This window comes from Ornithodoros turicata, chromosome 2 (genome assembly GCF_037126465.1).
Source record: "Ornithodoros turicata isolate Travis chromosome 2, ASM3712646v1, whole genome shotgun sequence".
Lineage (NCBI taxonomy): Eukaryota > Metazoa > Arthropoda > Arachnida > Ixodida > Argasidae > Ornithodoros > Ornithodoros turicata.
The window spans coordinates 43,278,342-43,303,542 of NC_088202.1; the positions used below are offsets into that span (position 1 = coordinate 43,278,342).

Consider the following 25,201-nt stretch of genomic DNA (forward strand, 5'->3'; position numbering starts at 1 on the left):
ACTACATGTTGAAATCCATCACTTTAATCGTTCATCGGTTTTTATTTTCTGTGTGTAAGGGTCCTGGGGTAGCCAGTTCGACTTCGTCGTGACACACATTCCTTTTTTTTTTTCGTTATCACGTCACCATTACTTTCTACCTTCAATTTCCAATGCGACGACGAGACATTCCAAAGTGACATTGTAACTTCGTGACCCACGTCGTTTAGTGCGTCATTGTATGCTCAATTTAGCAGAACCAACGAAACAAAAACACAGATCCAGCCTCGTTTTAGAAAATCCGATCAATACAACCGACAAATGCCTGGCGAGCCGCAAATACTTGCTATGACGCAACCATTACGTCAAAGGGCTCCAACGACTCGTCAGGGCAACACTCTGAAAGATCCCTATTCTCTCCACGGTCGACGAGTAAATTCCGCAAGTGAGTTGCTCGCGCCGGTGTCAAACAGCTGAAACCTAGACCGTGAAAACGGGTTTGCCATTACGTAACAGCCCTCAGAGGAAGCAGCATGGGGGGGGGGGGGGTGCGTAGGTTGACCTTTTGGCCGAGGAAGTCGCCCGTCCTGGTTGCCGGTTTCCACGCGGGAAATCCCAAAGGAAAGGGGTAGCTTGTCATTCTCTCCTTCGCTCATGGTGTCGTCGCCGTTATGCCAGAGCACGCTATGGTCAGACGTGCACGGAGTGCTTGATGCGACGCAACTCCAGCTGCACGCCTCGGGATGTCTGGCTCAGCGTGTTCGCGTGGAAGGATTGTGATATTCCCTCTGCGCGTAAAGATGAAAGAACCTCACCTTACCGGTAAGTTGGTTCTTGGCTTTATCACGGGGACTAAACAGCAGGTTAAATTAAGTTATCGCCGGTTTTTCACGGTCCGATTCGATGTACGGTAAATGTCGATGAAGTTCCGTTTGTGGAACATGCATATGCATAGTGCACCTGTTCTCATGTTTTTCCACACGTCTACAGTTGTCACTGTCTGCAGCTTTGTTGGCATCTTAGGAGCACTTCTGTTCATCTCGCGGCTGACAGCGTGTCGTAGGGGGGATGAAGATGTACCCGGGTTGTACGCTTTACTTGTTTTTGACGTGCTTATGCGTGTAGCAAGCATCACAAAGGACAGTTCCAAATAATTACCATTTGGGCCTGCTACTCGAAGCTATTTTCCAATATCATGCCGGTCACATTTTCACAATGCTGTAGTGCCCGTCGACGTACATCAGGTATCAGAAAGCGAGTTATCACAAATACCGCACGGTGAGACTGTCGCCTCTGGTCTTATCTGTTCGTCCGTTATCGTACAGAAGGGACTGCCGTGGTCAGTCAATACTGTGAGAGCTCAAGTGCGATTATTTTCGCATGCACGCTGCAACTCGAGAGCATCATTGATGTGATCCTTATGTGCGTTGTGCTACTTCACTTGCTCCGTCGCAATGCTGAAGAGGACGAAGCCGCCCGCGACATGGTCAATTGTTCTCGTCTGCAAGACAATTGCTTCAACACGTTGGCTGGTGAACAGAGGTGCTCTTCATCCGTAAGCTCATACTTGCCCGCAAATACCCCTCACACGGGTCCTTACCTCGCTCGCGACGAACTGCGCATATAGGTACGAGGCGGCCCTGCTGTAACTGGACTGAGTCAGCAAATAGCCGTCCAAAATGCAGTCGACTGGTGAACGAATTCGAAGAATCGGCGTCACAGCCGTCGAGTGTGTGGTTCGACGTTACAGCGACTTGGAAGCATCCATGGCGTCGAATGACTTCCTCAGCTCACGTGCAATGGTGAACTGGCTTCGTCGAAGGAGTGTGCGAACAGCTGATCCTCACGGAATGCTTCGCATACCGCGCCGAAAGCGCATCAAATTGTTTCGACTCTTATCAAAACGTAAGCATGTTCGATACCTTGGAAGTAGGGGCTGGCTCTTTCGGATTGAAAACTTTTTCGGAATCGGGAACTTGGTGGAAGGGTACAAGTTGGTCAGACACGCCGTCTTCCGCGAGGAACGTTGAACATGGTGTGTGCAGTTTGTCGAGGTTTACAGAACCCTCAGGTGGGCACGGTTAATCCACAGTCCCGACCACTGTGACATCACTCATGATCACAGTTGTCTCGCGACGTAAAGCCCAGAATTATTATTATAAATTAATCGGGCGCTATTCATAAGAATCGCGGTGAAATCGGCTGTTGTTGATACGTCGAATGTTACCAGATATATATATATTTTTTAGTTCTCTCCAGCAGGTGACTCGAGAAGGTGCATAGATGGGTCAAACACGCACTCCTCGCGAATTATTAATTGATTGAATATGAAAGAAAAATATGGAGAGGTTAGTCCCGACCCAGTCTGGACCGGCTACTCCAAAGCGCGTTTGTGGGTGAAACAATAGAGCCAGAAAAATTGAAAAAAAAAAAAAAAACGAACAAGAAAGAGGCAGAAGAAAGCATAAAGAAAAAAGGGGGGAAAAGAAAGGGGGAGACGTTAGGCACCGAGAAACACTCACAATAGTGCATTATAGTGACAAGCACATCGTATGTTTAGCGTCAAATGTGCATCATCTAGTTAATTGTTACACTCAAATAATATTTACATCAGGTATGCGTACAGAGTACTAAAAAATGCGTGATACGGGACTGGAATTCGGAGAGAAAGCGGGTTAAACACGAATTGGTCCGAAATCGACTCAGAGGACTAATCGGGTGAAACGCGAAAAACGTCAAACCCTGTACGTATAAGCTGCGTGGCAGTAGGACAGAATAAATTTTTTTCTTCGTGTACGTAGTGGATGTCAATAGAAATCAAGGAAGAACTAACGATCAAGTCTTTAACGACGTTGGGTGCTCGCTATCTGCGCGTGTATAATGCGAGATGTTCGAAGGCCATTTCCGTGTGGGAGAGCTTTGTTCTGCCCTAACGCTTGACTGGTTTGCTTCGCCTTATTTGCTACTGCAATTGTCCCATTTAGGAACATGCGTACTAGGACACAGAATACTGTACGTGACAGTTCTGATATTGGGTGCGCGTACTATCTCCTAGCGTTGGCGGGCAACTCATTTAGTGACAGCACGATGCGGTATACTCAAGTATTTGTGTGGTACCACTTCGTCATACTGATAATAGTTAATGAATGATGTGGTAAGTTATTCACACAAAAACTTAATATGTGAATAACACACGTTGTGATTACACTGACGTACAGCGGAAGAGGAAATACACGCCACGCTCTCAGCGTGTTTATACGCGAAAGTTTGTGTGAAAAAATTCACAAACTCATGTACGGCTAACCTTTCCCTTCGAAACTCGCTCGTGTATGGCTAACCATACCCTTCGTTATATGCATCGCAATAAACATATCCTCCGCCCTGACAAACCGCAAAGATTTTCACTAACACAGAAAATTATATCGAAAAATAATGCGATCACTGACAATACTGAGATATCTGGGCGAAATTTCACGACAATTCTATCAGGCTCTATGTACGTAACGCAAGGTTCCGTATGGTGTCACGTGCAGTTCATAGGAAAGCGACATTTAACTTTTTCTCCGAAATATGCGTATGGTTTACATTCTTTTAGACTTACTAGCGTCTGGTAAGCACCTGCTTCCAGGAGCGTTCTTTCCCACCATAGCATGCGTCGTGGAACTCTGTCCTCTCCTTGAGTATACGTAACTATCTGGAGAGACACCTGCTTCACGTCTACAGCAAGCGCTTATATATCCGGAAATTGAGAAGTATCTAAAACAATATCAAGATTAGGGTAGAAGGCGCATGGTTCAGGTAATCTTTATTTCTTATTTTTAGATATCGGGCTTATCAGTGGCGATTACACGGAAAAGCAGCTCCAAGGAATACTTCACCACACAATACCCTTGTCCTCGACATGTAATGGAGTAAACAAGGAATAATAGCTGTTTCCATGACGTATACACCGTGTGACGTGCTTCCGCTTTGGAGGAGCAGCAGCTATTTTCAGCTGCGTGGCAAATTTCGGAGCGGCTTAAATGCAGAAAGAGGGTTTCGTAAATGCACTGTTCCTAATAATAATAATTGGGAGTAGCTTTACACGTAAAGCGTGTCCGCCCGCAACTGTATGGCCACATGCTGCACTGTTCCTGTTTGTTTACTCTCAATACATTGCCTTGACTATAGCAGTGTCATGGGCGGTGGAACAGGAGCTAAAAATAATTAAAAACCAAGAAGAGAAGAGAATGGAAGGTTTTGAAGAATATGCTTTTTTTTTTGTACAAATAAGTCTAGTAGATGTGTTGTAATGCAGGGTGTGGCAAAGCGTACACCATTCCCTCAAATAATTCGTGATTATTGAGGATGTGCCCCTGTTCCATGGACTACCTGTCTGGAGCCATGTGTCTACAGCAGAGTGTAGGTTTCTCAGAAACGTAATTAGGTTTCAGTAACATGGCCTTCAAGCTATAATCAAGTTGCAGGAATGTCCCTGCCGAAAAACGTAACAACTGCAATTGCTCATCAAATCTAATTGAGGTACCCCTCGATTACTTCAAAATATTTCCCTATAAAGTGACCAAACATTAAAACGCTACTCACAGACAATCAAAAACAAAGTTTGCTAAACCAAAGGTAATAAACTGCTGAACGAATTCAACGAAATTGATGTTCAACAGAACACGTGTGTATAAAATGGAACACCAGAGCGGAACTGAGAGTGGCGATAAATTGGCGACTCTATAGGAACTTCCCACGTGATGCAGATCACTCATGTGTCGTGCACAGTGAGCTCCAAATATGAGATCTATCGAAACGAAGGTCGAATATGACTATGCGTAGCTAAAAATCTTGTTGACGTGATTTTAATTTATATATTTTCAAAACCAGCAGGAAAAAATTCCGATCAAAATACCTCACGCTTCGAAAATATTTGTAAATATTGGAGACAGAAGCTTTACTGAAAATTCGTTTAAACCGCTGAATGTGACCGATGTTGCTCTTAACATGTGCGCACATGTTAAGAGCAACGTCGGTCACATTCACTTACAAGTTGGTCGAACTTATATTATAGTGACAATTTTCTGTGAACAGCGGCATATATATGTACAAAATTGTCGTCGCAAATACTCTCTGTTGTCTCCTCCATAATAAGCCCAACAAGGGAAATAAAAACTGATAAATAACGTGAGAGCACGTTGACCTCGTGAAAGTTTCTTCGTCGTCTGCCTTTGTCATTCCCTCAGAGTCAATTTCAGATGGCCATCATCTCTCACATGAAACATCGTCAACACGCGCTGAGCTTTATGCCATTCTTTTCGCCTTGCGGAAAATTACTGACAGGGGGCCCCGTTCGCTCCTGGGTCGTTTTTACGGATTCCAGATCTGCGCTGCAGTGTGTGGCAACTATGGGACTTCGCGGCTTCCTCAGCCCTGTGGTCATTGAAATTCTACAAGTATACAAGAAAGCAAGCGCACAGGGCCACTCTATCGTCTTCCAGTGGATCCCGGGTCATGTGGGCATCAACGGAAACGAGGACGCAGATCGAGCAGCCGCAGGCGCGCACCAGTACACCCGGTGTGTCCCCATCATCTTCTCTTGGGGGCATCGCCGTTACCTCGTCTCAAGCCTCAGTGGCCCTATGGAGCAGTCTCAAAGGCAACGTGACATCGCCACACACTCTCTGCTTTACTCCGTTGACCCCACATTGTCCCTTACTCTCCCCCGCCGAATGCCGCGTTCCTTTACCACAGTGGCTGTTACACCGACTTTCAAACACCGCCTCGGTGTCGGCGCGTCCAGCCTTTGTTCCACGTATGGTGTGCGCGGTGACCTTCATCACGTCCTCCTGGTCTGCGGACAGTACGATCGCAAGAGCGCCCTCATGGAAACTTCTCTTCAACGCGTCGATCAACGCCAGTTCGACTTAGCCAAAATTCTCGGGCCATGGTCGGACCCCTCACATCTGATGCAAGGCCTACGAGTTGTTGCTGAGTTCCTCTCCAGCACTGGACTAATGGACGAACTCTAATAGGACACCTTTCCATCATCATCACTTTCTCATCCCTTCCACAAGCGCAATGGGGCAGTGTACTGCCATAACGGCGGAGAATGACCCACCACATCATCATCCCATTTATGTGTGTGTGTGTGTGCGTGTGAAAGTTTCAATGTCGATAGGTCGATGGCTTTTCGGTTGGCTGGTAAGCAAGCGTCCGCAATATGACACTTTACCTCTGGTAATGCTCACTGTCGGCATCCCAGCTTCCCAATAAGAACGCTTAGGTGATTCGCTAAGAGATTCAGAAAAAGTCACACGAGAACAGCGCGCACTCAGTGTCAACATTCCACACAGCATATAGTGTATAGCAACTGTTTTGGCACTTTAGTAACAGATTCTGGATTGATCAAGATCGATAACACAGCTAAAGGAACTGTTAATCTCGGAATTCATGGCATGAACCATCTTAGAGTTGGAAAAATTAATCGCGAAGCAACTGTACCTAGTTACAGTTACAATTTCCTATACTATAGAAAGTATTTAGGTACAATAATTAGTTACGGTAACTTAATTACTTCACAGCTCCGTGTGTAACAACGCGTTGAATCAGCAATGGTCCATATCGCTGCTTGTCTGTCACTATCATGAGCAAGACCCTTTGAGGTGTTAGAACATGCCGCTATGGGTTGCAAACGGCTACAGTGCATGATACATAACTGCATACAGCTTCATAGCGACTACAGCGCTTGCTCCCGCAAGCGTGTCCACACGAATGCACATTGAATTTATTGCATGCTGAGTCAACCCTCGCATACATTGATGTCGTACAATTTAAAGCATAGATGAAGCAGGCAAATTACCATACAATAGCACGATATTGTATTACAAGCACATCAATGCTCTCGAAGACCTCGGCACGTGCCGACAAGCAACGATGCACAATATCCTTTGCAAGGCATCCATACTACCGGGTGCACAGGCTATGCCACTGAACAGTCCTCTCTATACCGCTTTTCTTGCTGTTACGTTTCCAGCCGGTGTCCTGGAAGCGATGGAAGAGTACAGGAAGTCTGCCCTCTCTCGTCTGCTATGGTGGCTGTGGTGGTTCGTGTCGCTCTTACTTCATCCTACCAAGATCTGGAAGGCCGCACACTTCTGGATCAAGATTCAGCTATGGATATGCTTCTACTACAACCGTAAGCACGCGCTTCTTGTTGGTACGTAGCGTCAATTGACTATTCTTCTTTAACACTCAGGTTTCACTTCGAGGTATCGTGAAAAGAAGGCTCTGATAGAGTGGGTTCGGAGCCGCGTGCGCAACTACACTGTTCCCGGTGATTTTTCGACGGGTTGGACGGATGGCATTCTCCTGTGCGCACTGCTCGACTCAATGTATCCCGGATCCTGCCCGCGCTACGACCTCCTCAACCCGGATAACAGCCTTAGCAATATGCAGCTAGCTTTCTTGCTGATCGAGAAGCACACACCCGTGCGCCTGGTGAGTCCCACGCACACGCTAAGAGTGAACACATGGGAGAGTTTGTGATAAATACGGAGAATAACTGTGCACACATTCCACATTTCCAGGACATCACGGCAGAAGAAGTCGTTGAAGGGCAACCAGGCATCAAGAAGGCCATCCGCTCAATCGTTGCACAGCTGAAACTCATATCGGCGAAGACGGATTTGCAGAAGGCACTCGGGAGACTTCCTAACAACACAGGCGAAATTCAGTACGCGTCCAAGCAGGAGTGCTTCGCTAAAGGCATGGGCCTCATATTGGCAGTCCGTGGTCGCAGGGCGACTTTCAATGTCTTCACTCGTCCGACGCACAGTTTCTGCATCGTCGTCGAGATACGCGGACCAGACGGCAGTATCTCCAAACAGACCATCACAAACAAATCTCCTCGAAGTAAAGTGTTGCGCCTGAGTGACTACCGAGACGAGAACGGAATGCAAACGAAAAACGTCCTAGTCGAGTACGAGATTTTCCCCGGGAAGGTGGCGGTCAAGTACAGACCTGCCCTTACAGGAAAACATCAGTTGAGCATAATTTGGCATGGGCAGCACGTCATGGGAAGCCCATATGCCATCAACGTCGAAGATTCCAGGGACGACGACGAACCACTAACACCATCGCCAACGAATTCGCCGGCTCCTTCCGTAACTAACTTCAACGATGTAGTGCGGGACGAAATGTTAAGGAGGATTCAACGGGTGCCTCAGAACGCACCAAGCCAATCGCAACAGAAGACGAGAAGACGACGAATCATAAGGCGTGTCATCAGGTGCAACGGAAAGGAATTTGTGATAGCTGGTGACGACAAGGAAGAACTCAAGAGAGTTCTTATGTGCATTTCCAATAATAAAAGTGCTACCCGAAGAACAGCGGACAGCTGGACGCAGCAGCAAAGCCATGTAGTGCCATCGGAGAAGGTGCAAGACACCAGAAGTGAAAGCCTTCGTGCGGCGCCTTCGGAAACAGCGTCTGTAAACGGCGTATTTGTTTCAAGTTCAGTGAAAGTGGAAACGCCAGTAATTGTGATATCTGCGGCCAGCCCGCCTCCAGACGAAAGGAAAGGGTTCGACAGTGCCAAAGCACAGGCAACGGATCTCGACACCAATGCGTTAAACAGTGTGCAAGAGTCAAGTACGCCCACCTGTGACGTTGGAGGTCATGCAGATGAGGCTGCAGCACGCATGTCGCCTTCATGTAAGGAGAACTGCGCTGAAAACGTCATAAAGACATCCTTACCCTCCTCGTCCTCTACAGAAAGACACGAATCAGTACCAGATAATTGTCACGTATCTGATACCTGTCTTCAAAGCAATCCTCCAAAGTTAGCCGTGGTACGCTGTGACGTCGACTCAAATGCAGAAAATATGCCACTGCTCCTTGGAGTCTCTGATGACACCACTTTGAATTCCGACAACTCAAGACGCCTTTCTCGACAATTACCTGTGATTACGGAAGAAACCGAGAAACGGTTCCAGACAGGCATAAGTGCCCTGGAGGAGGCAGAAGAGATCGAGAACATTACACACACAACGGAATGCAGCACAAAGTACGAATTCAGTATTCATCGATCTAGCGTAACGGTCAACATCCAGGCAGACGCTCTTAGCGATCCACTAGAATCTGAATGTCCGGGGACCGCTGACGTAACCCCTGCGATTACTTCCGTACCTTCGAACGAAGAAAGTGCATGGGCAGCGTTCGTGGGGAGCGAATCGCTCCCACGGTGTCGAACCGTGCGACGAAGGATTCTTCAGAGGCAGTCAACAGCGTGTGACGGTTCAACAGAAGAGGAAACAATGGATCCACCAACTCTGTCGTCGTACCCTGAAACTGACGCTTCCACGTCCTCGTCAGTAAAGAACATGATTAAAAGCTGGGAAAGGAAACAAAAGGAACAAGTTAGCCTCGCGGAGAATATGACCGATAAAGTAACAAATACTCGTTTATCACCAAAGCCGGTGACGACGACCTTGCATTCCTCGCTAGACGTGCCAACCTGCACTGAAACCAGAATGACTAAAGTGCGTTGGGAAGGAGAGCCTTCGAGAGGGATTCGTGATGCCTTCAACATATCTCCGAAGGCACGTCCGGATGTGTACGAAGGTAGGCGAAACAACACCAACGAACATTGCCTTCCAGTGCATTGCTGTGTTGCGCAAATGCTCGTCAAATATGTCGCTAATTGTTTGCTTTTCATCGCATTCGTCGCAGCTGATGCTTCTTGGTGATTGTTGCGGTGTTCTCAGTAACTGACAGTGGGCTTCCCGAGAGAAGGCTCGAGGCGCACAGCACGCTCCATTGCAAGTGTGCCTGTCCCTTCGGGTATGTCCTCGTCATATATAGCAGTTTTGTGGTTATGCTAGCGTAGATGTTGATTGTAGGCTCGCACATACTGCTCGCTGACACTGTAAGACATGCTCTCCTCTACTACGATAATCCTTCCAGTTCATTTCGTTTACCACAAGCCACTCCAGACCCGGACGCCTTCCCCAAACTCTACATTCACAAGTCCGCCATGCCATCGAGTCGCTCTTACGTCTAGTGCTTGCTTGCTTTTGTCAAGTGTGCTATATATATATGTCTTTCGTACATTGTCTAGTGCGCATGGGATAGCAAAATGTTCAGGGCATCTCTGTACTCCCGCGCGACGCAACGATACTCGTAAGGTACATCAGAACCGCCTACACGGAAAAAACCTGGGTATTAGGCTGCAGTAGCGTAGCCAGGAAAGTATTTCATGGGGGTCCATGGGGACATTACACGGAGGAGCAGGATTTCACCCTTGTTTCACTCTGCCAAATGTACTACCAAAGGTAAAATATCGGGGGGAAAGTCGATCCCCACAACCCCCCTCCCCATGACACGCCCCTGGACTTCACCCTCATTTTCCCTCTCCCAAATGCACGATTTCGCGTGAAGTGATCCTCCGACCCCTTTTTCTGGTTACGCCTCTGTTAGGTTGAAATAATAATAATAATAATTGCGGGTTTACGTCGCGAGACACCAGAGATCATTAGCGACGCGTTAGGTTGAAATGGATTCATATGAGACGATAACGTAGAGCAAGGATTATAATACCACATTCTTCTTGTTGGCACCAGCAATGCAGCATGACTGCAACAAACCACTTAAATATGGGTGCGAAAGTCCCCGAGCATTTTTGTTAACAGCCAACGGTTTCTTTCTTTCTTCGCCGAAAATTTCTTTTGGCAGCAGATACGCAGGACGTAGCGATTGAAAACTCTCCACCAGTGGAACCCGTAATTATATCAATTTCCACCTGTATAGTCCAGCGGCGGATCCAGAACCTGGGTTTGGGGGGCGGCTTCTTTGTTGAAGCGCGTAGGGGGGGGGGGGGGAGAAATCCCATGTATAAACTGACGTTTTTTTTTTAGGGGGGCGGCAGCGATGCCCCCGTGGATCCGTCACTGGTGTGGTCTACCAGAATGAGCACGTTCGTTGCAGCAGGTGCCTCACGCGCGTATCACCGTGATTCAGGGGAACTCCTGTGCCGCAATGTCAATCTGTGTTGAATGCAGTAAATATGTTTCCTATCATGGACGAAAGTGCCATGGGGATGCCATTTATTTTTCCTTTCGCCGATATTATACCGCCTGAAAAGCGAACCTTCCTCTTGCAGTGTCTCAGCAACATATGCGGCCTTATGCGATACTTATGGCATCATTGCTCACTCCATCTAAGCACAGTCAACCCTCGATTTATGAACGGCTAGCGCATGGGACTTACCTAGGACTTTCATCTCGGCGGGATGGGGGGGGGGGGGGGGCACCCATATCTGCTGCTTTTCTGGCAGGTTATTTTTTTCTGGTTACGCCAACAACAACAACAAAGTCCCTGGGTTAACGTCCCTCAAAAATCCGTTCATATATCGATCTTTGAAATGAGGAAGGGGAGGTGACCTGTCCTCAGTCATCATCTCAGAGGGCACCGTTCATAACGCGTTGGCATTCGTAAATCGAGGGTTATTGAATCATCCTGAAAAGACAACACGCTGTCCATTTCGCAGGACTGAAAAGCCTTCTTCCACACTCCAGATCCGTATGGCAGAAACAGCGACGCTACAACCCCCGGCGGAAACTCTTCCACAAACGAGCACTAGTGTACCCGGGCATCTTCGTCTCGACCAGAGCCAGGGAACCTGCAAGCTCCACCGACTTCACTCCCAAGAACATCCTTACATCAACATTTTCGCATCACGCAACGAGGGCAACTACTACGAAAGTCGAAGCACCAGTCTGCAAAGACCGTCGTCTGAGCTCACCGGACACACTCTGGCATATTAAGGACACTGAAGCACGCGGTAACCTTCCCCGATGGATAGAAGGAATGGCGTCGCTGTTACCTACCTCCGTCCGAGACCACGCCGAGGGTCAGTACGACCGCAAGGATGAGAACCTGCTCTATGAATTGCATCAGGAATACATAGACGACGAAATACCTAACGCTGGAACCCTCCTCCTGGATCGCTACACAGCCTTTAACAATGTCATCTACCGCGATGATGAGCTCCACAAATTATTTGAGATTTCCCCTTCTCATCCGGAGAACTGCGTGGCATTGGGATCGAGGCTATACTTTGGTCAAGTGGGAGCAGAGAACCACTTTCAGGTATATTGCTTGTGCCCTAAAAAATCTGGTCTTTGCAAGTCGAACTCTTTTTGCTTGACCTCAAGACAAGGTGAACCATTTTATAATGAAAACAAATTATCATTCCAGGTGGACGCCTCACGTGCCGGTGTAGGCCCTATTTCAATAGGCATTCAAGGTCCAACAGAAGGGGCTGTCATCAAAGTTTCAGTTACTTACTCTGGTCTGGGAAACTACACTGTGATGTACAAAGTCAATGAGCCTGGTTATTACATTATTTATGTAAGGTGGGCAGACTGGCCTGTTCCTGACAGCCCATTTGTGTGCAAGATATCTGCTTAGACGCTCTGGACAACCTATGCTAGGCTAGGTTGCTGTTTCTTGAGGAGCATCAGTGATAGCGGTCCAGCAACTTGCAAGCAGAAAGGCTTGCATAAGCTGCACAACAAAAATCGGTAATCATCCAGGCAATCAAAAAATGTGTTTGCTTCATGACTTTCAGACATTAATCTCTCTCTACCAAGCATAATACTTCATCATTATTCTAGTCGCTATAACCATCAATGTTGTAGCTCACTGCTATCATTCAGACTATCATTTCTGCATTTTACTTGCAGGTTTTGTTGTTACAGATTTAGTGGGCTTACCTGTGTTTGTTGCAAAAACAAAAAGAAGCAAATCAGACTTACTATGATGTATTTTGTAAATAGGACATGTGAATGTTATTTATTTATCCACACAATGTTTAATACAAATTTAGTACACAGAACTGTTACCATGCATACTTAAAAGATACGCGATCCTTCGCCACCCTGATGTATGCCAAATTAAAAATGTGTCAAGAAATGAAGTTTGCAATATTTTTTAAAACAGAAATGTGCCATGCATAGAAAATTGGAAATATAGCTGCGATCTGCAGTCAAAGTATAAAGCAGAATCAGTTGTATGTACAGATAAGACCGGAGCAAAAATGGGAAATTTATGGGCGTATAGTGTTTTACTAAATACAGCAGCAGTAGCAGACATTTGCAAAGAGTTATGTAAGCTTTCTTTCTGGACTTTGCTTTTGCCAATCTCATACATGTAATCCTAACAGCAATACTGAAGGGGGGATCTCACTTGGGATGTAAAACTGCTCTTCAGGCTTCAGTTGAGTGCTGACATGAGATGTGACTAGCACATTTGGTATCCTCTAAAGTGACTGCCTCCACAATGCTTCTATACATATACTATATAAAAAAAAAAATAATAAGGAGGAATGGAGTAAGACTAGCATAGATCATAGCACACAAGAAGCCCTCAACAGGTGAACAGAACATTTTACTAGGCAGTTAGCAGGTATTGACACCTGCAATCAACCCACAGTATGATATTTTATGCTGCTGTTGCTCCATACTTTAACATTGTACTGGGGCAGCCAAGTGAAATCATAGACTTGCACATAAGCCCCATGGAGGTTATGTTGCTTAAGCGAATGGGGGCATTTGAACAATTTGGTAGCTACGAAGTATTCACGAAGAAAAATATGGGTTGCAATGATTTAACTCACGATACTCCGGAAATGTTCTTAAGCAATTTTAATGTGTGCCACTTGCGAGATTACTCGCCACATGTGTTTCATTCCAACGTAATTCAGAAAGAGATGCCTTGCATACATACAAACTGGCAAATACGGAAGTAGCATTCCACTTGCTTCGTCCCTGTGCTGTTGTAGCACATTCTTCAATTCGAAAAGAAAAGAGCTGGCCACGACAACAAGGCAGCTCTAGGAAGCTCTATATATTATATACAATGGGCGTTTAAGAAAAAAGAAAGAAAGAAAAAGGAACAGACTGCCATAAAGCCACTCTTTCTGAAATAAATAAAAAGTAATGCATATACTATATAAATACAACAAATATACAATGCTGCCTACCAAACAACATAGACATTTGGCAACCGACCGTGGCAGAGTCGTCGTTACGTACTATGAACGTTTGAGATCCTCTGAAGAAACAGAAGAAAGGTCTTTCTCACTTCACAAACACTTCTTACAATGGCACAGCTGCAAAGCTTCTTGCCCCCCTCAGCCGAGACTTCCATTTGGCTCTAAAATCGATGCAGTTCCATCTTCATTGCACTTGAACCTCATGGTCCAAAGAACATCGTGCGGCAAATTTTACTGGAGCGGGGATGAGAGATCGTGTGCCGCTAGGTGTAGTTGGCGTTCTCGGCTTGTAGCTGAATGGTGACACAATGGCTGATGCTGGAGATGACCCCTTTGAGTCGCTGCCTCCCGCTAGAGTCCTTGGGCTTTGTAAGTTTGGAATATTAGAGCCTGGACTCCTGAGTCCCACAGTGGGCCTGCAACCATCCTTGCTACTTTGCGACAAGGAGGGTGAGACCATAGGACCTGCTATCTTGCTGTTATGCCTTTGCCCCGTAGAAGATGGTTCATTAGGATTTCTGAACAGGCCAGTTGGACGGACGGCTGGCTTTCGTGCGGATGAGATACGAGGGGTGGTATCAACGTTGTTTGACTGAGAGGCAGTCTTGGATGGACCAGCGTTGGAAGTGACGGTTTCAGCTCTGTCAGTGCCCACGTCCGTCAGCTTCTCGAAAGTGGAGCTTCGACAAAGGGGGGATGGTGGTGCTGCTGGTTGTTCAGGGAAGGCAGTCCTGCATAAACAAGCTGTCTGTGACTGCTGACCTCCAGGGATTTCAAGAAAAAAATATGGAAGAAAGATTAAATGAACTATATACAATAATTGTTCCACAACCTTCACGGCTTTTCATTCTAAGTTTCATAATTGGGCATTTGTAGTAAAAAGCAGTTACCATACATTTATAAAGTAGCCCACCCCACAGGTTAGCAGACTCCATTCATGATGGCCCTCGTGGATATTATACACCATCATGTCATGGATAACGATGTGATGATGAGTGATGGGCTGTGATACGATGTAATTTAATGTTGAATGATGGCCTATGTGATCATTCAATTTTAACTTCAAAACCCATCCTTGCAGTAATCAATGAAGAAAAGTAATCCACCAACTGACTGTGAGAGAAGATGGTCCTACAGGGCCGCAGAGAAATGTGGGCCGCTATATTCTTTGGAATAGACAGCTGTTAGCAACGTACGAAAAGCAACGTTAAAAAATTTCCCTTCCCCACCCACGCCAAATGCATTCGCTTACATTTGTCATCGCAGTACGGCACCACTAGCTAAGTACAGCACCCTACCATTGCAAAATGACAAAACGCAAGCAGAACTTACGAACCCTCACCTGCTCCCTGTCCGCCGAAAATGTGCGTTGGAACTCGGTGAACCAACATCATCAGCATCATAATCCATCACTTGAATTTCACTTCGAAACTCATCAGACCTCGGTTGAAGTCATTGATACTTAAGATTTCAGGTTGAAGTTGATTGATATACACTTTTTCTTTAATTTGTTAAATTTTTTAAATAATAAAATAATGTATGAGAGCAGCATAATGCCATTGTTTGCAGGTGAGTTATATGGCCATGTTCGACATTCTGTAGAAAACTGTATGTAACTATTAGGTGAATAATTGCTTAAAAATTAATTATTTTCTTTAATTAGCAGTCTTCAGGCAAAAGTGAAACAGCAGAACAGGAGGCAATCCTCTTTGAAAGCCATTCTACGTTTTGAAAAATTGGGAAACAAGCACATAGTGTAGGTTGAAACATCAATCGCCAAATTTTGCTGCGCAAACGAGCGAAAACCATGTGCGTCAGCAGCACAGGAAATAGGTTACCTTCACCGTCTGCAGCTTATCCGAGCCGGAAAGTGGCGGAAAATGGTCAGCAGACCAGCGGCTACCCCAATCAGCTCCATCGCTCCAAAGCACATGGTGCTCTTACGTGCCCGTGCCCCTCATGAGCGTGGTTTTCAGCTCATTTGCACAGCAAAATTCAATGTTGTATACTTAGGGTCTGACTTTTTCGGGTTACCAGTTTCGGGTTTTTAGGGTTACTTTTTCGGGTTATGTCTTTACCAGATTTGGGAAGGAAAAACCCAGTGCTCTTTCTGAACCTGTAATTCGGGGTGGAATCACGTGCTGCTGACACAATCGGTTGTTGTCAGACTACTTTCTTCCTGTTCATCGAGCAGCCCGTAGTTAGAGGTGCACATATTGCTCAAACATGCATTCCGTGCAATTTATAGTCACAAGAACCACATGATGTAACATTAAATGTGCTTCGTGTAGTTTATCGTTGCACTCGGATAATATATTTTCATCGGATGTGTATACAAAGATTGCTACTAAATTGTCAAGATGGCGTATATGCAGGCCAGTCGGTGGATGAACTGGCTGGTTTGAGTTGTGTGTTCGTGTCGTCCCTCTGTGTGCCCAGACCATAGGCGGGGAGTAACGCGTTACAAAGTAGTGTGTTACCGGTAACGCGTTACATTCGAGTAGTGAAATATGGTAACGCATTACATTTGGGAGAAAAGTAATGAGTAACGTAACGTCATTACATTTTTACTAACTAACGCGTAACGGCGTTATGCGTTACTGCGTGTTTGGGAACATTGCTTCATCGTCTAAACTTGAAAGCTTGAGCGAGGACCGTGCCTGTAGACTCCAGGAAAATCTCCGATTTTTTCTATTCATCTTCAACAATGACAAGAAGGTCACATCGGCACCCGCGAAGAACGCAAAAGGACTATTGACCTACCCTGGTTGAGATGTCACCTTTGTTTACCACCTCTATTTTTCAATCCCTTTGATATTTTTCGGACGAATGGGGTAAAAGTGACAGAAAAATATCCTCTACCGTCTGAACAAGTGACAAAGTACCAAGGGATTCGCTGTTTGGATTTATACTGCGTGAGATAAAAGGTCACTGTCTCTATCAGCCTTGACACGCACGTGTCATTAGGAGTCTGCTCAGCCACACATATGAAAATTTTGAGCGTCAACTATTTCTGCGTTGCAATAAATCATACATGTAAGTGTTGTTCATGCGTGACCCTTGTTTGTGCACAACATTGCGTGTATTGATCTGCGGAACGCACTTGTGTGACTCAACCGAAAATGGTACATATTATAAGGACAACTAGTGAAGTAATGCAAAAGTAACGGCATTACTTATCAGAAGTAACGGCGTTAGTAACGCGTTACCTACTATCGCAACAGTAACGAATAACGTAACTCGTTACTTTTTGAAAAAGTAGTGAGTAACGGTAGTGCACTACAAAAAAAAAGTAACTTCCCCACTTATGGCCCAGACTCAGGCTTTTACATTATGGACTACTAAACGATCTTGCTGTTATGCCTTTGCCCAGTAGAAGATGGTTCATTAGGATTTCTGCACAGGTCAGTTGGACGGAAGGCTGGCTTTCATGCGGATGAGATACGAGAGGTGGTATCAACGTTGTTTCAACATTGTATCAACGTATCAATGTTGTCAACTACTAAACTGCGTACATCAGGGGTTCCCAAACTTTGCCGCCCGGCGGCCCATAAAAATATAGACTGCCCCGTCACGACCCCCCACCCCCTCGCGTCTCTCGATGCGACGCCGGACGTCTTCCGATCTCAGCGCATGAACGCTAGCCAAAACAATACATTGACATTTTATTGGAGCTACATTCAGAGCGGGTTCTCTGGGCCAAAAAGTCTTGCACAAAGGTATGCCTTGCTCACCGACAGCGCACGCAAAACAGTTTTGTTAGGTTTTTGGCGTCCGCTCTAATTCAAGGAGACGCCACCGCGCGTTGCACTGTGAAGGTGGGGCGCCCGTGTATGCCGCGATAGACATAAATGCTGTGGCCTTTAGTGGGAGTAAGTGGACCTCACGTCATAGATTTTGGCCCTCGTGCACAAGTGAAAGCAGGTGTAAGAGCGAGGCTGTGTGATGCATTGACAGCGTTGTGTGCTCTGCATTAAAGCGCATTTATGAGAAACCTCGGAGTCTGCTGCAACGGGATTCCTGGTAATGTAGAATAGCGGGCACGGCCGTGGAATTTTAAAAAATGTGTGAGCCGCTTCGCGACCCCCCTCAGAACGTTTCGCGACCCCCAGGGGGTCACAAACAACAGTTTGGGAACCACTGGTGTACGTGATATATGATACAACGTGATACGTGATTGGAATTCAGGGAGAAATCTTTTTTAACCTAACTGGTCCAAAACTGATTCGGGAGGGAACAATTGGGCGGAATCGGGTTCAACCCGAAAAAGTCAGACCCTACGTATACTTCAACGTGCATGCTCATATCAGGACTTTTAAAATACAGAATGGCTTTCAAAAAGGGTTCTCTCTCTCATACTCCTATCTCACTTTTGCCAAAAGCTCCTAATGAAAGATTTTAGGTAATTAATCACCTAGTAGCTACACAGCCTTCTCGAGATAAAGCTCGACTGGCCATGTAGCCCCCCTGCAAAAACAGCTCCTCTCGTAGCTTTTTATTAAAAAATCTGCAACAACAACAATAACAAAACACCTTGTCATACTGCATACTGAGAAAAGCACACAATAAAAAGCACAACGATAAAAACTGTCAGTCAAACACTATTTTTCTCTCTTCACTATTTCTACAAAAATTACTTCTTTTCAAAGTGGTGGGTCTCGTGCAGTGATGACTTATGATGATTTCGATATGACAGGTTTTGAATTGAAAGTCAATTGATGGGTTATGATTAGGTGCTTACTCTTTCGTGTTATATTTTCCAGCAACATCGGTGGTAAATATTGGGTTATATTTTGCTCTAATAATTCAGGTGTAATTGGGCTGAACTGAACCTGATTCAACCCAATTCTGGTTGAATCGGATTGAATCAGGTGTACATATCCGGTTTTTCCGGCATAATACACATGACACACAAGTAGAGAGAGTATCAATATTTTATCAATGCATCTAAAAGGCGGCAGGGTCTCCGTTTTGACAGTTTGTATATGCATATTTATGAATTTACAACATAGTTTCCAAAGCCCTGTGCTAGTTGTAATGACTTCCACAGCACACCACCTACGCTGCAACTCGCGGGCGTGGGCGACAGACAACGTGGGCGACATCATGTGAGACGCACTACACCGACACTGAGCAAACCAGCGGCATGGCCGGGTGGGTAAATATGTACGCCCATTGGTGCATAACCAAGGGCGTCACACGTACGTCATACACACGGTGCTGTCTTCGTCCCTTTGTTAGACGTACTTCTCTTAGTATGGAACTGTACCAACACTCCCAAAGTGGAGAGTTAACCCGTTGGCGGTAGTAAAGGAAGCTAAGGAGGTGGTGAGTTTGAATCCTACGATTGGCTGTGCTGTCTAATGTTTTTCCAGGGTTTTCCTGCAAACTCTCAAGATGAATGTCGGCGCAGTTCCCCCATGCAGTCCGCTAAGGATAATAATAATAATTCGAAGCTTGTGAACAACTGTGATCATGAGCGACGCCACAGTGGTCGGGTATGTACCGCGAAGGACCAACCGTCGTGTGCCCCACTTCTTCCTGTTGTCCCATCTTCCTCTGTCCACGTATGCACGCCGCTCATAGCCACAGTTGTTTCGTGGTGCTAACACGGAATAACAAACACGCACACGTTAGGGAGTTTTAGCACCTCGGAAGCACTCTACGGAAGGTGTACTTTTCTGGAAGCTGTCAAATCCAAGATCAGCAACGCGATGCCAGCCACTTCAGAGGGATCAGGTGCTTGGCGTACCATGTTTTCCGATCCGTTATCATAAAGTCCTTCCGATCTGCTAAATGCATTCCAAAATCATTCTAAATTGCCCTACTGAATCGGCACTGCGATAAAGAAACAAACGAGGGGGAGCAGTGTGACGCAACGCAGACACCCGAGACCCAAAAAGCAGGGTGTCGAACCGAACCCGAACCGAAGTTTTCATGACACTGTTGAACCCGAACCGGAGCAGAACCGAAAAAAATAATAGCAGTAACCGGTTCGCAACAAAACGGTTCAGACATAAAAGTCAGCATAAGAGTTCCTCTCTATCCCCGAATGAAGACACATTGGTATCATCATCACGCGTCCACATCATGAATTTCGGAAATTTTCACCTAGCAGACAAACGAGGACGTATAGTAAGTATACTTTCAGCGTCTTTTTAACATGCTGAAGCGCAGTTGTCCTTGTGAGCGCCGTGTCTAGCGCCCCACGTACGGGCTGCGGCGTCTACTCATCAGAGACGAGGCGCCAAGCGGACGAATGAAACAGGAATGGAGTAGGCCAGTTATGTAGCTGTATAGGACGAATATGTGATTAAGTAAGCTCCCAACATTTCCCTTTACACGTGAGCAGTAAAAGTTAAACGAGTTAGAAACATGAGAAGTGGAGAAGTAGCGTACGCAGAACAGTGCCTGTTTGATTGGTCGTGGTTTGAAAAGTAAATGCAGTTCTGCTTATTGGTTGTGCAGTTGTGTCGTTGCCTTTGCCTTTGTGTTGTGGATTAACTAGTACACTGCTGTGAGCTCGGACAGAGTAAAGCTGGCAGGCTTATTTTCGACATGCTTCAGTACGGTTTCAGATCGATTCACGCTGCGAATGCAGTCTGCCGGCAAGTACCGCCGTCTATGTAACGCTGTCCATCCTATTAGGCTTCCTTTGAGTGTATCTTGCTGGCACTATGCGTGTGAAAAAGAATTTAGGAACAGAAAATAGCAGGTCTACGACGCTTCATCCATTTCTCCTTTCTCTCGCTAAAGAGAGTACCTGACCGCCAAAAACGTCAATGCAGACAACAGCGGTACGCTATTAGCCATGCATTTCCTGATAAAAGCAGGTTTATGGAACATATTAAATAGAAGCGTTGAACCGGTTCGTGAACCGGTTAGAGGTTGAGAACCGGTTTGCGAACCGGTTCGATTTTTGGCATGGCCGAACCGGAACTGTACCGGAACGAAAGCAAAGCAACGCGAACCCGTACCCGAACCGAACCCGTATTGTTTCCGGTTCGACACCCTGCCAAAAAGTGTGTTGAGGAATTGTTATTGCATTTATAAATAGTCTTACCTGCTTCCTATGCCACCTTTCTTAGCACCAGCTTTTCCTGCTCCAGCAGAAGCTTCACGTGTGACAACACTGGTCTCCTTCCTCGGCGTATCTTTCCTCCAGAGCGATGCAATCCTACTAGCCACAGCATCCTTCTTTGGCACAGCTGGTTTCCTGGGCACAGGGCTGGCACTAGAGCACGACTGAGATGCCAAACTTGTAGCACTGCTAGACCTTTCAGTCCGAACGCCTCCGATTCCTCCACTGCTCCAACTGCGGGCGTACACTGCTCTCCTATCTTCTCCGACCTTGCCTAGGCTGTGGGAGCTTGGTGACAGTGGTATGGTCCTCCGTTTCTGCGCCATGGCAACATTGTTTCGTCCCACATTTGGCGCGGTAGAACTTTTACCGAGTCCCCTCCTTAGGCAAGGGGTTGCGGCACTTTTAGTAGTAGACGTGCGAGCTGCGCTTTGGCTTGGCTTGGTTTCAAGCGGGGTGTCCCCCGTAATCTTATCGGCTATGCCCTGGATTGAGCCTGTTGGAGATTCTTTTGTGAAAGTTCCCTGCCTTACCAACGGGGCCGGAGTAACTGTGCTTATACCCTCAAGTACCTTGGTGTCAACACTTTCCAGGCTCTTTGGCCTAGTAGCTGGCTTTGCACACGTGTTTGACATGGCTAGTCTGCTGGAAGCTGTGGATGTCTGTGCACCGAGTCTTGAGTTGGAAGGCCGTCCACCTGGTGAGTTTGGTGCAGTCCATACGAACCTGTTGGGTGATGCACTTTTGGGAGTCTTTGGACCTGCCGAAGACGATCGCTGATTTTGTGATGCTCTCAGTGCTGATGCCTTTGTGTGCTTTATAGCCGTTGCAGCAGGAGGGGGGGACTGTGACTGTTTAGGTGAGCTGGTCCGCCTTAATTGTAACGGCTGAGGAAGACGGCCCCTTCCTCGAATTCCAGGTGGCTGAACAACTTTCTCTGCTTCTTTCTTCTCTTGCATTTGCTTTATCGTATCTCTGTTCAGTGGCTTTACAATACGTGGGCCCTTCGAGGAAGAAGGTTTACTCTCTTCATGTTTCACATCGCCCACAACCTGTTCAACAATTTCCAATATTTCTTCTGGATTCCCAAGGTCAGAGTCATTTGACACAAGTGAGAATGTTTCATCTTCAAGCCTATAGTTGTAGTTACTAAGCAACAGACTATCAGGCAACATCGCATTAACTTCTCTCTGCACACAACCTACGTCGTTCTTCTCGATGCGTTTTCCCGAGCCAACGTCAACCACAAATGTTTGGTCGTGTCCCTCCATAACAGAATCCAGAGCAGCTGCTTCATCATCGGGTTCAAACGGTTCCGAATCAACACATGCACTGACCAGATTTTCTGTACTGTCCCCAAAATGTTCCTCCCTCATCAGAGAAGAAATCTGAGGCAGTTTAAGGGTTTCAGTGGATGGCAGTGGGGTATCTTCGTCTTTTGGGAGATCTTCTTCATAGTCAATATCCGAAAGAAACCCATCTGAGCCCAGCTCGGTAATGTCCTCATAGGTGACCTCATTAATATCATTGTACACAGAAGGAGGCTGAACATGCTCCAGCATCTCTGAAGTTCCACTGCTGCTTCGTACGCTTCCATTCATGATGCTATTTAGCTCCCGTGTATAAACGTGAGCTAAATTGGCTGCTGCATTCAAGCGCTCCGACATGTCACCTCCACGTTTTCCCTTGTCACCCGCTCCCTCCATCGGGCTAGAGTTGTCCTCGTTGCTGCTGACGCTGTTGAGGCTAGCATAGCTGCCGCTCATTGATAAATCGTCCATAGTTGACGGAGGGTTTATGCGATCTAGATCATCCGAATGTCCATTTCGGCTGCGGAAGCTGAGGCTTTCGATGGAACCCATAATAGAAGGAGGCCCAACAAACTCAAGGAGGTCAGAGTCAGTGCCTGATTTTGGAGATTCCTGTGATCCACTGAATGCATGTCGCATCCTCCCAGGCAACCGGCTTCTTCTTGTTTTGTGAGCTTTTCCATTCTTGCCGTTAGAGGAGACATTATCAGACAGCCCACTGCTAGTCATGCTCATTGACAGTAAGTCACCCATAACTGAGGGAGGCTTTGTGTTCTCGAGATCAGAAGTACAGCTTGTTGTACTCCTCATCATTTCATCGTCTGCAGACCTCAAGGCTTTGATGTCATGCAGTAGCTCTTTCACACGAGGTGGGCTACATTTTGGTGCTGCAACAAGCGTTTCATCACAGCTGGTTCTTGACATTTCTGATGGAAGGGGACTCCCCGTTGATGTCGAAGATGAAAATTCAAATGCTTTCACTGTGGAAGACGTTTGGCTTGAACTACTGGATGGGTTCCATGTCGCTTCATCGAAAGTGCTCTGTAAGGAATCCTCCCCAGTGCTCTCCCTGTGACTCTTCTCCTTCGCCCGTTCATCTTCTTTTCCTTTTTCTTCGCTATCAGAAGGCAGATGAGGCTGGCTAGGGTATGCCAATCCCATGTTGGATTCAGTCTTCCTCAGTTTAACAGCTACCTTCTCTTTATGTCGCAGATGTGGCTGCAGTCTAGGGCAAGTTGCTTCCCTAACTGAGGCAGTGCTTCTGTTGGGAGAGCTGGACCCTGAACGGCCAGAGGTACTGCCCTCCGTGCTAGTTGAACGCGATCGCGGAGGTACTGAGACGTCGGCGGGTGTGCCTGCCGGTGCCGGGAAGGTTCTCATCCCAAGTCGTGCCACAGGATGAGCGTGCAAGCTTCTCTGTGCTGGGATCTCCATCTGGCAAGCATCTCCACGACTGCTAGAATACCTTGTGTATGGGCTTTGTGTGGAGGTTGATGCATCACCTGAAAATAGATACCTTGTAGAGCTGTAGGCCATACGGACAAACAGAGAGTGCAGGACGCAGCATCACTGAGCCCAATACGGTATGTTTGTATTGCACAGTATACTGAATATGTAGGGTTCTTTGTTTTTGGGTTTTATGATTTTTCAAATTCCGGAGGGAAAAATTAGGTGTTATTTGCACACGAGAACTAGGGGGGAAAATCGGGCGCTTCAATCTCTGTTTGATATGTCATTGGGTGATTTTCGGGTGAAACGAAAGGCATATGAAACAGGCCACTGCTGTGACACTGAGACAAGAAACAATAATCTTTCTATTTAAGCTCGGAACTGGGGCAGTGAATGACCGTGGTATTCAAACACTTGCCCGAAGCTCCACTAAAGTTCGTCTTTTTCCTCATGCAGGAGGGGATTATAAAAGGAGGACAAACAGGTTGTCACAAATAGCTCTCTTTGCTGATAGTATGATACACGTTTTCGACGGTTTATCGGGAACGACAAGTTGAAGGACCGCAAGGATTTCGGGTAGATGTCAGGTTGTACCTGAATTCTTGAAAACTTGTTGGGGGGGGGGGGGGGGGGGGGAACTATTGTGAAAAAATCTGGTTTATCCGAAAACGAGGAAACCTATGAATATGCAACAGCATCTACAACGGTCATAGAAAGCAAACTATTCAAAGTATACTGCAGTAAAACCTCTCTTTATTCATTGTCGCTCTCGGCAGAGCTAAGGAAGCTAATGAGGCAAAGGTTCAACTTCTTTCGTAAGTTTTAAAAGGTTGGTGACGACTACTGGTACATGGTGTTCATCGCCTGTCATCGAGAAATAAAGTGGGCTTACAGCCATGACAACCTGGCCTATGCCAGGGAATTTTCTTAGAGTCTGCACAGGTGCCCAAAAACGTTCTGGAAGTCAGTGAAACATTGTGAGGGCAGCGCTGACCCAAGCCAGTTAGGACTGTGCGTGGGTGACAAACACATTACTGATTCTAGTGAGCTAAGTGAACTTTTTGGCAATAACTCTCTAGTGCTTTTATGTCCAGTGAACCTACTGACCCCGAAGTTTGCCTGTGCCAGGTGGATGACGTTATTCAACGAACGGTCATCTCAGAAGAAGATATCGCTTTAGCGGTTTAGTGGCCTCAGCAGCATTTTAACGTCTGTACTGAGCTATATTCAACCTCTCCTTATCCCAGCCCCACTACCCTACCCTTTGGAAGCTTTCTGTTGTTATTCCCATTTTCAACAGTGGCAATGTTAATCTTGTGACCAACTACCAGGTCTGATCATTTA

At 46.4% G+C, this 25,201-nt stretch overlaps 2 protein-coding genes across 7 annotated transcripts in view; one reads left to right on the forward strand and one right to left on the reverse strand.

Moving 5' to 3' along the window:
- The first annotated feature begins 692 nt into the window (after positions 1–692).
- Positions 693–12,940, forward strand: LOC135385337 (uncharacterized). Of its 3 annotated transcripts, none has more exons than XM_064614609.1 (6): positions 693–801; positions 6,998–7,159; positions 7,220–7,461; positions 7,551–9,585; positions 11,510–12,111; positions 12,220–12,940. In XM_064614609.1, exons 1-6 carry the CDS (start codon positions 723–725, stop codon positions 12,430–12,432), a joined length of 3,333 nt encoding a protein of 1,110 aa, XP_064470679.1. In that variant the 5' UTR covers positions 693–722; the 3' UTR covers positions 12,433–12,940. The 3 variants fall into 3 exon arrangements, with proteins under 3 accessions (XP_064470679.1, XP_064470678.1, XP_064470680.1); XM_064614608.1 differs by lacking the exon at positions 693–801 and adding an exon at positions 1,312–1,884; XM_064614610.1 differs by lacking the exon at positions 693–801 and adding an exon at positions 6,093–6,165.
- Positions 12,787–25,201, reverse strand: part of LOC135385335 (uncharacterized) — a 91,526-nt gene continuing 79,111 nt past the window's right edge. For all 4 annotated transcript variants that reach the window (XM_064614604.1, XM_064614603.1, XM_064614605.1 and 1 more), the window contains 2 exons: positions 21,081–23,910; positions 12,787–14,748 (listed from right to left, as the gene is read on the reverse strand). In XM_064614604.1, the coding sequence (XP_064470674.1) occupies positions 14,202–14,748; positions 21,081–23,910 (3,377 nt within the window). In that variant the 3' untranslated portion in view covers positions 12,787–14,201. The remainder of the gene's footprint in view (positions 14,749–21,080; positions 23,911–25,201) is intronic.

Bases quoted from the DNA above. Each gene is read 5' to 3' on its own strand.
- LOC135385337 (XM_064614608.1), top strand. From the start codon at position 1,659: ATGCAGTCGACTGGTGAACGAATTCGAAGAATCGGCGTCACAGCCGTC. The intron at 9,586-11,509 runs GTAGGCGAAACA...TCCATTTCGCAG, and splicing joins ACGTCCGGATGTGTACGAAG to GACTGAAAAGCCTTCTTCCA. The intron at 12,112-12,219 runs GTATATTGCTTG...TTATCATTCCAG, and splicing joins GAGCAGAGAACCACTTTCAG to GTGGACGCCTCACGTGCCGG.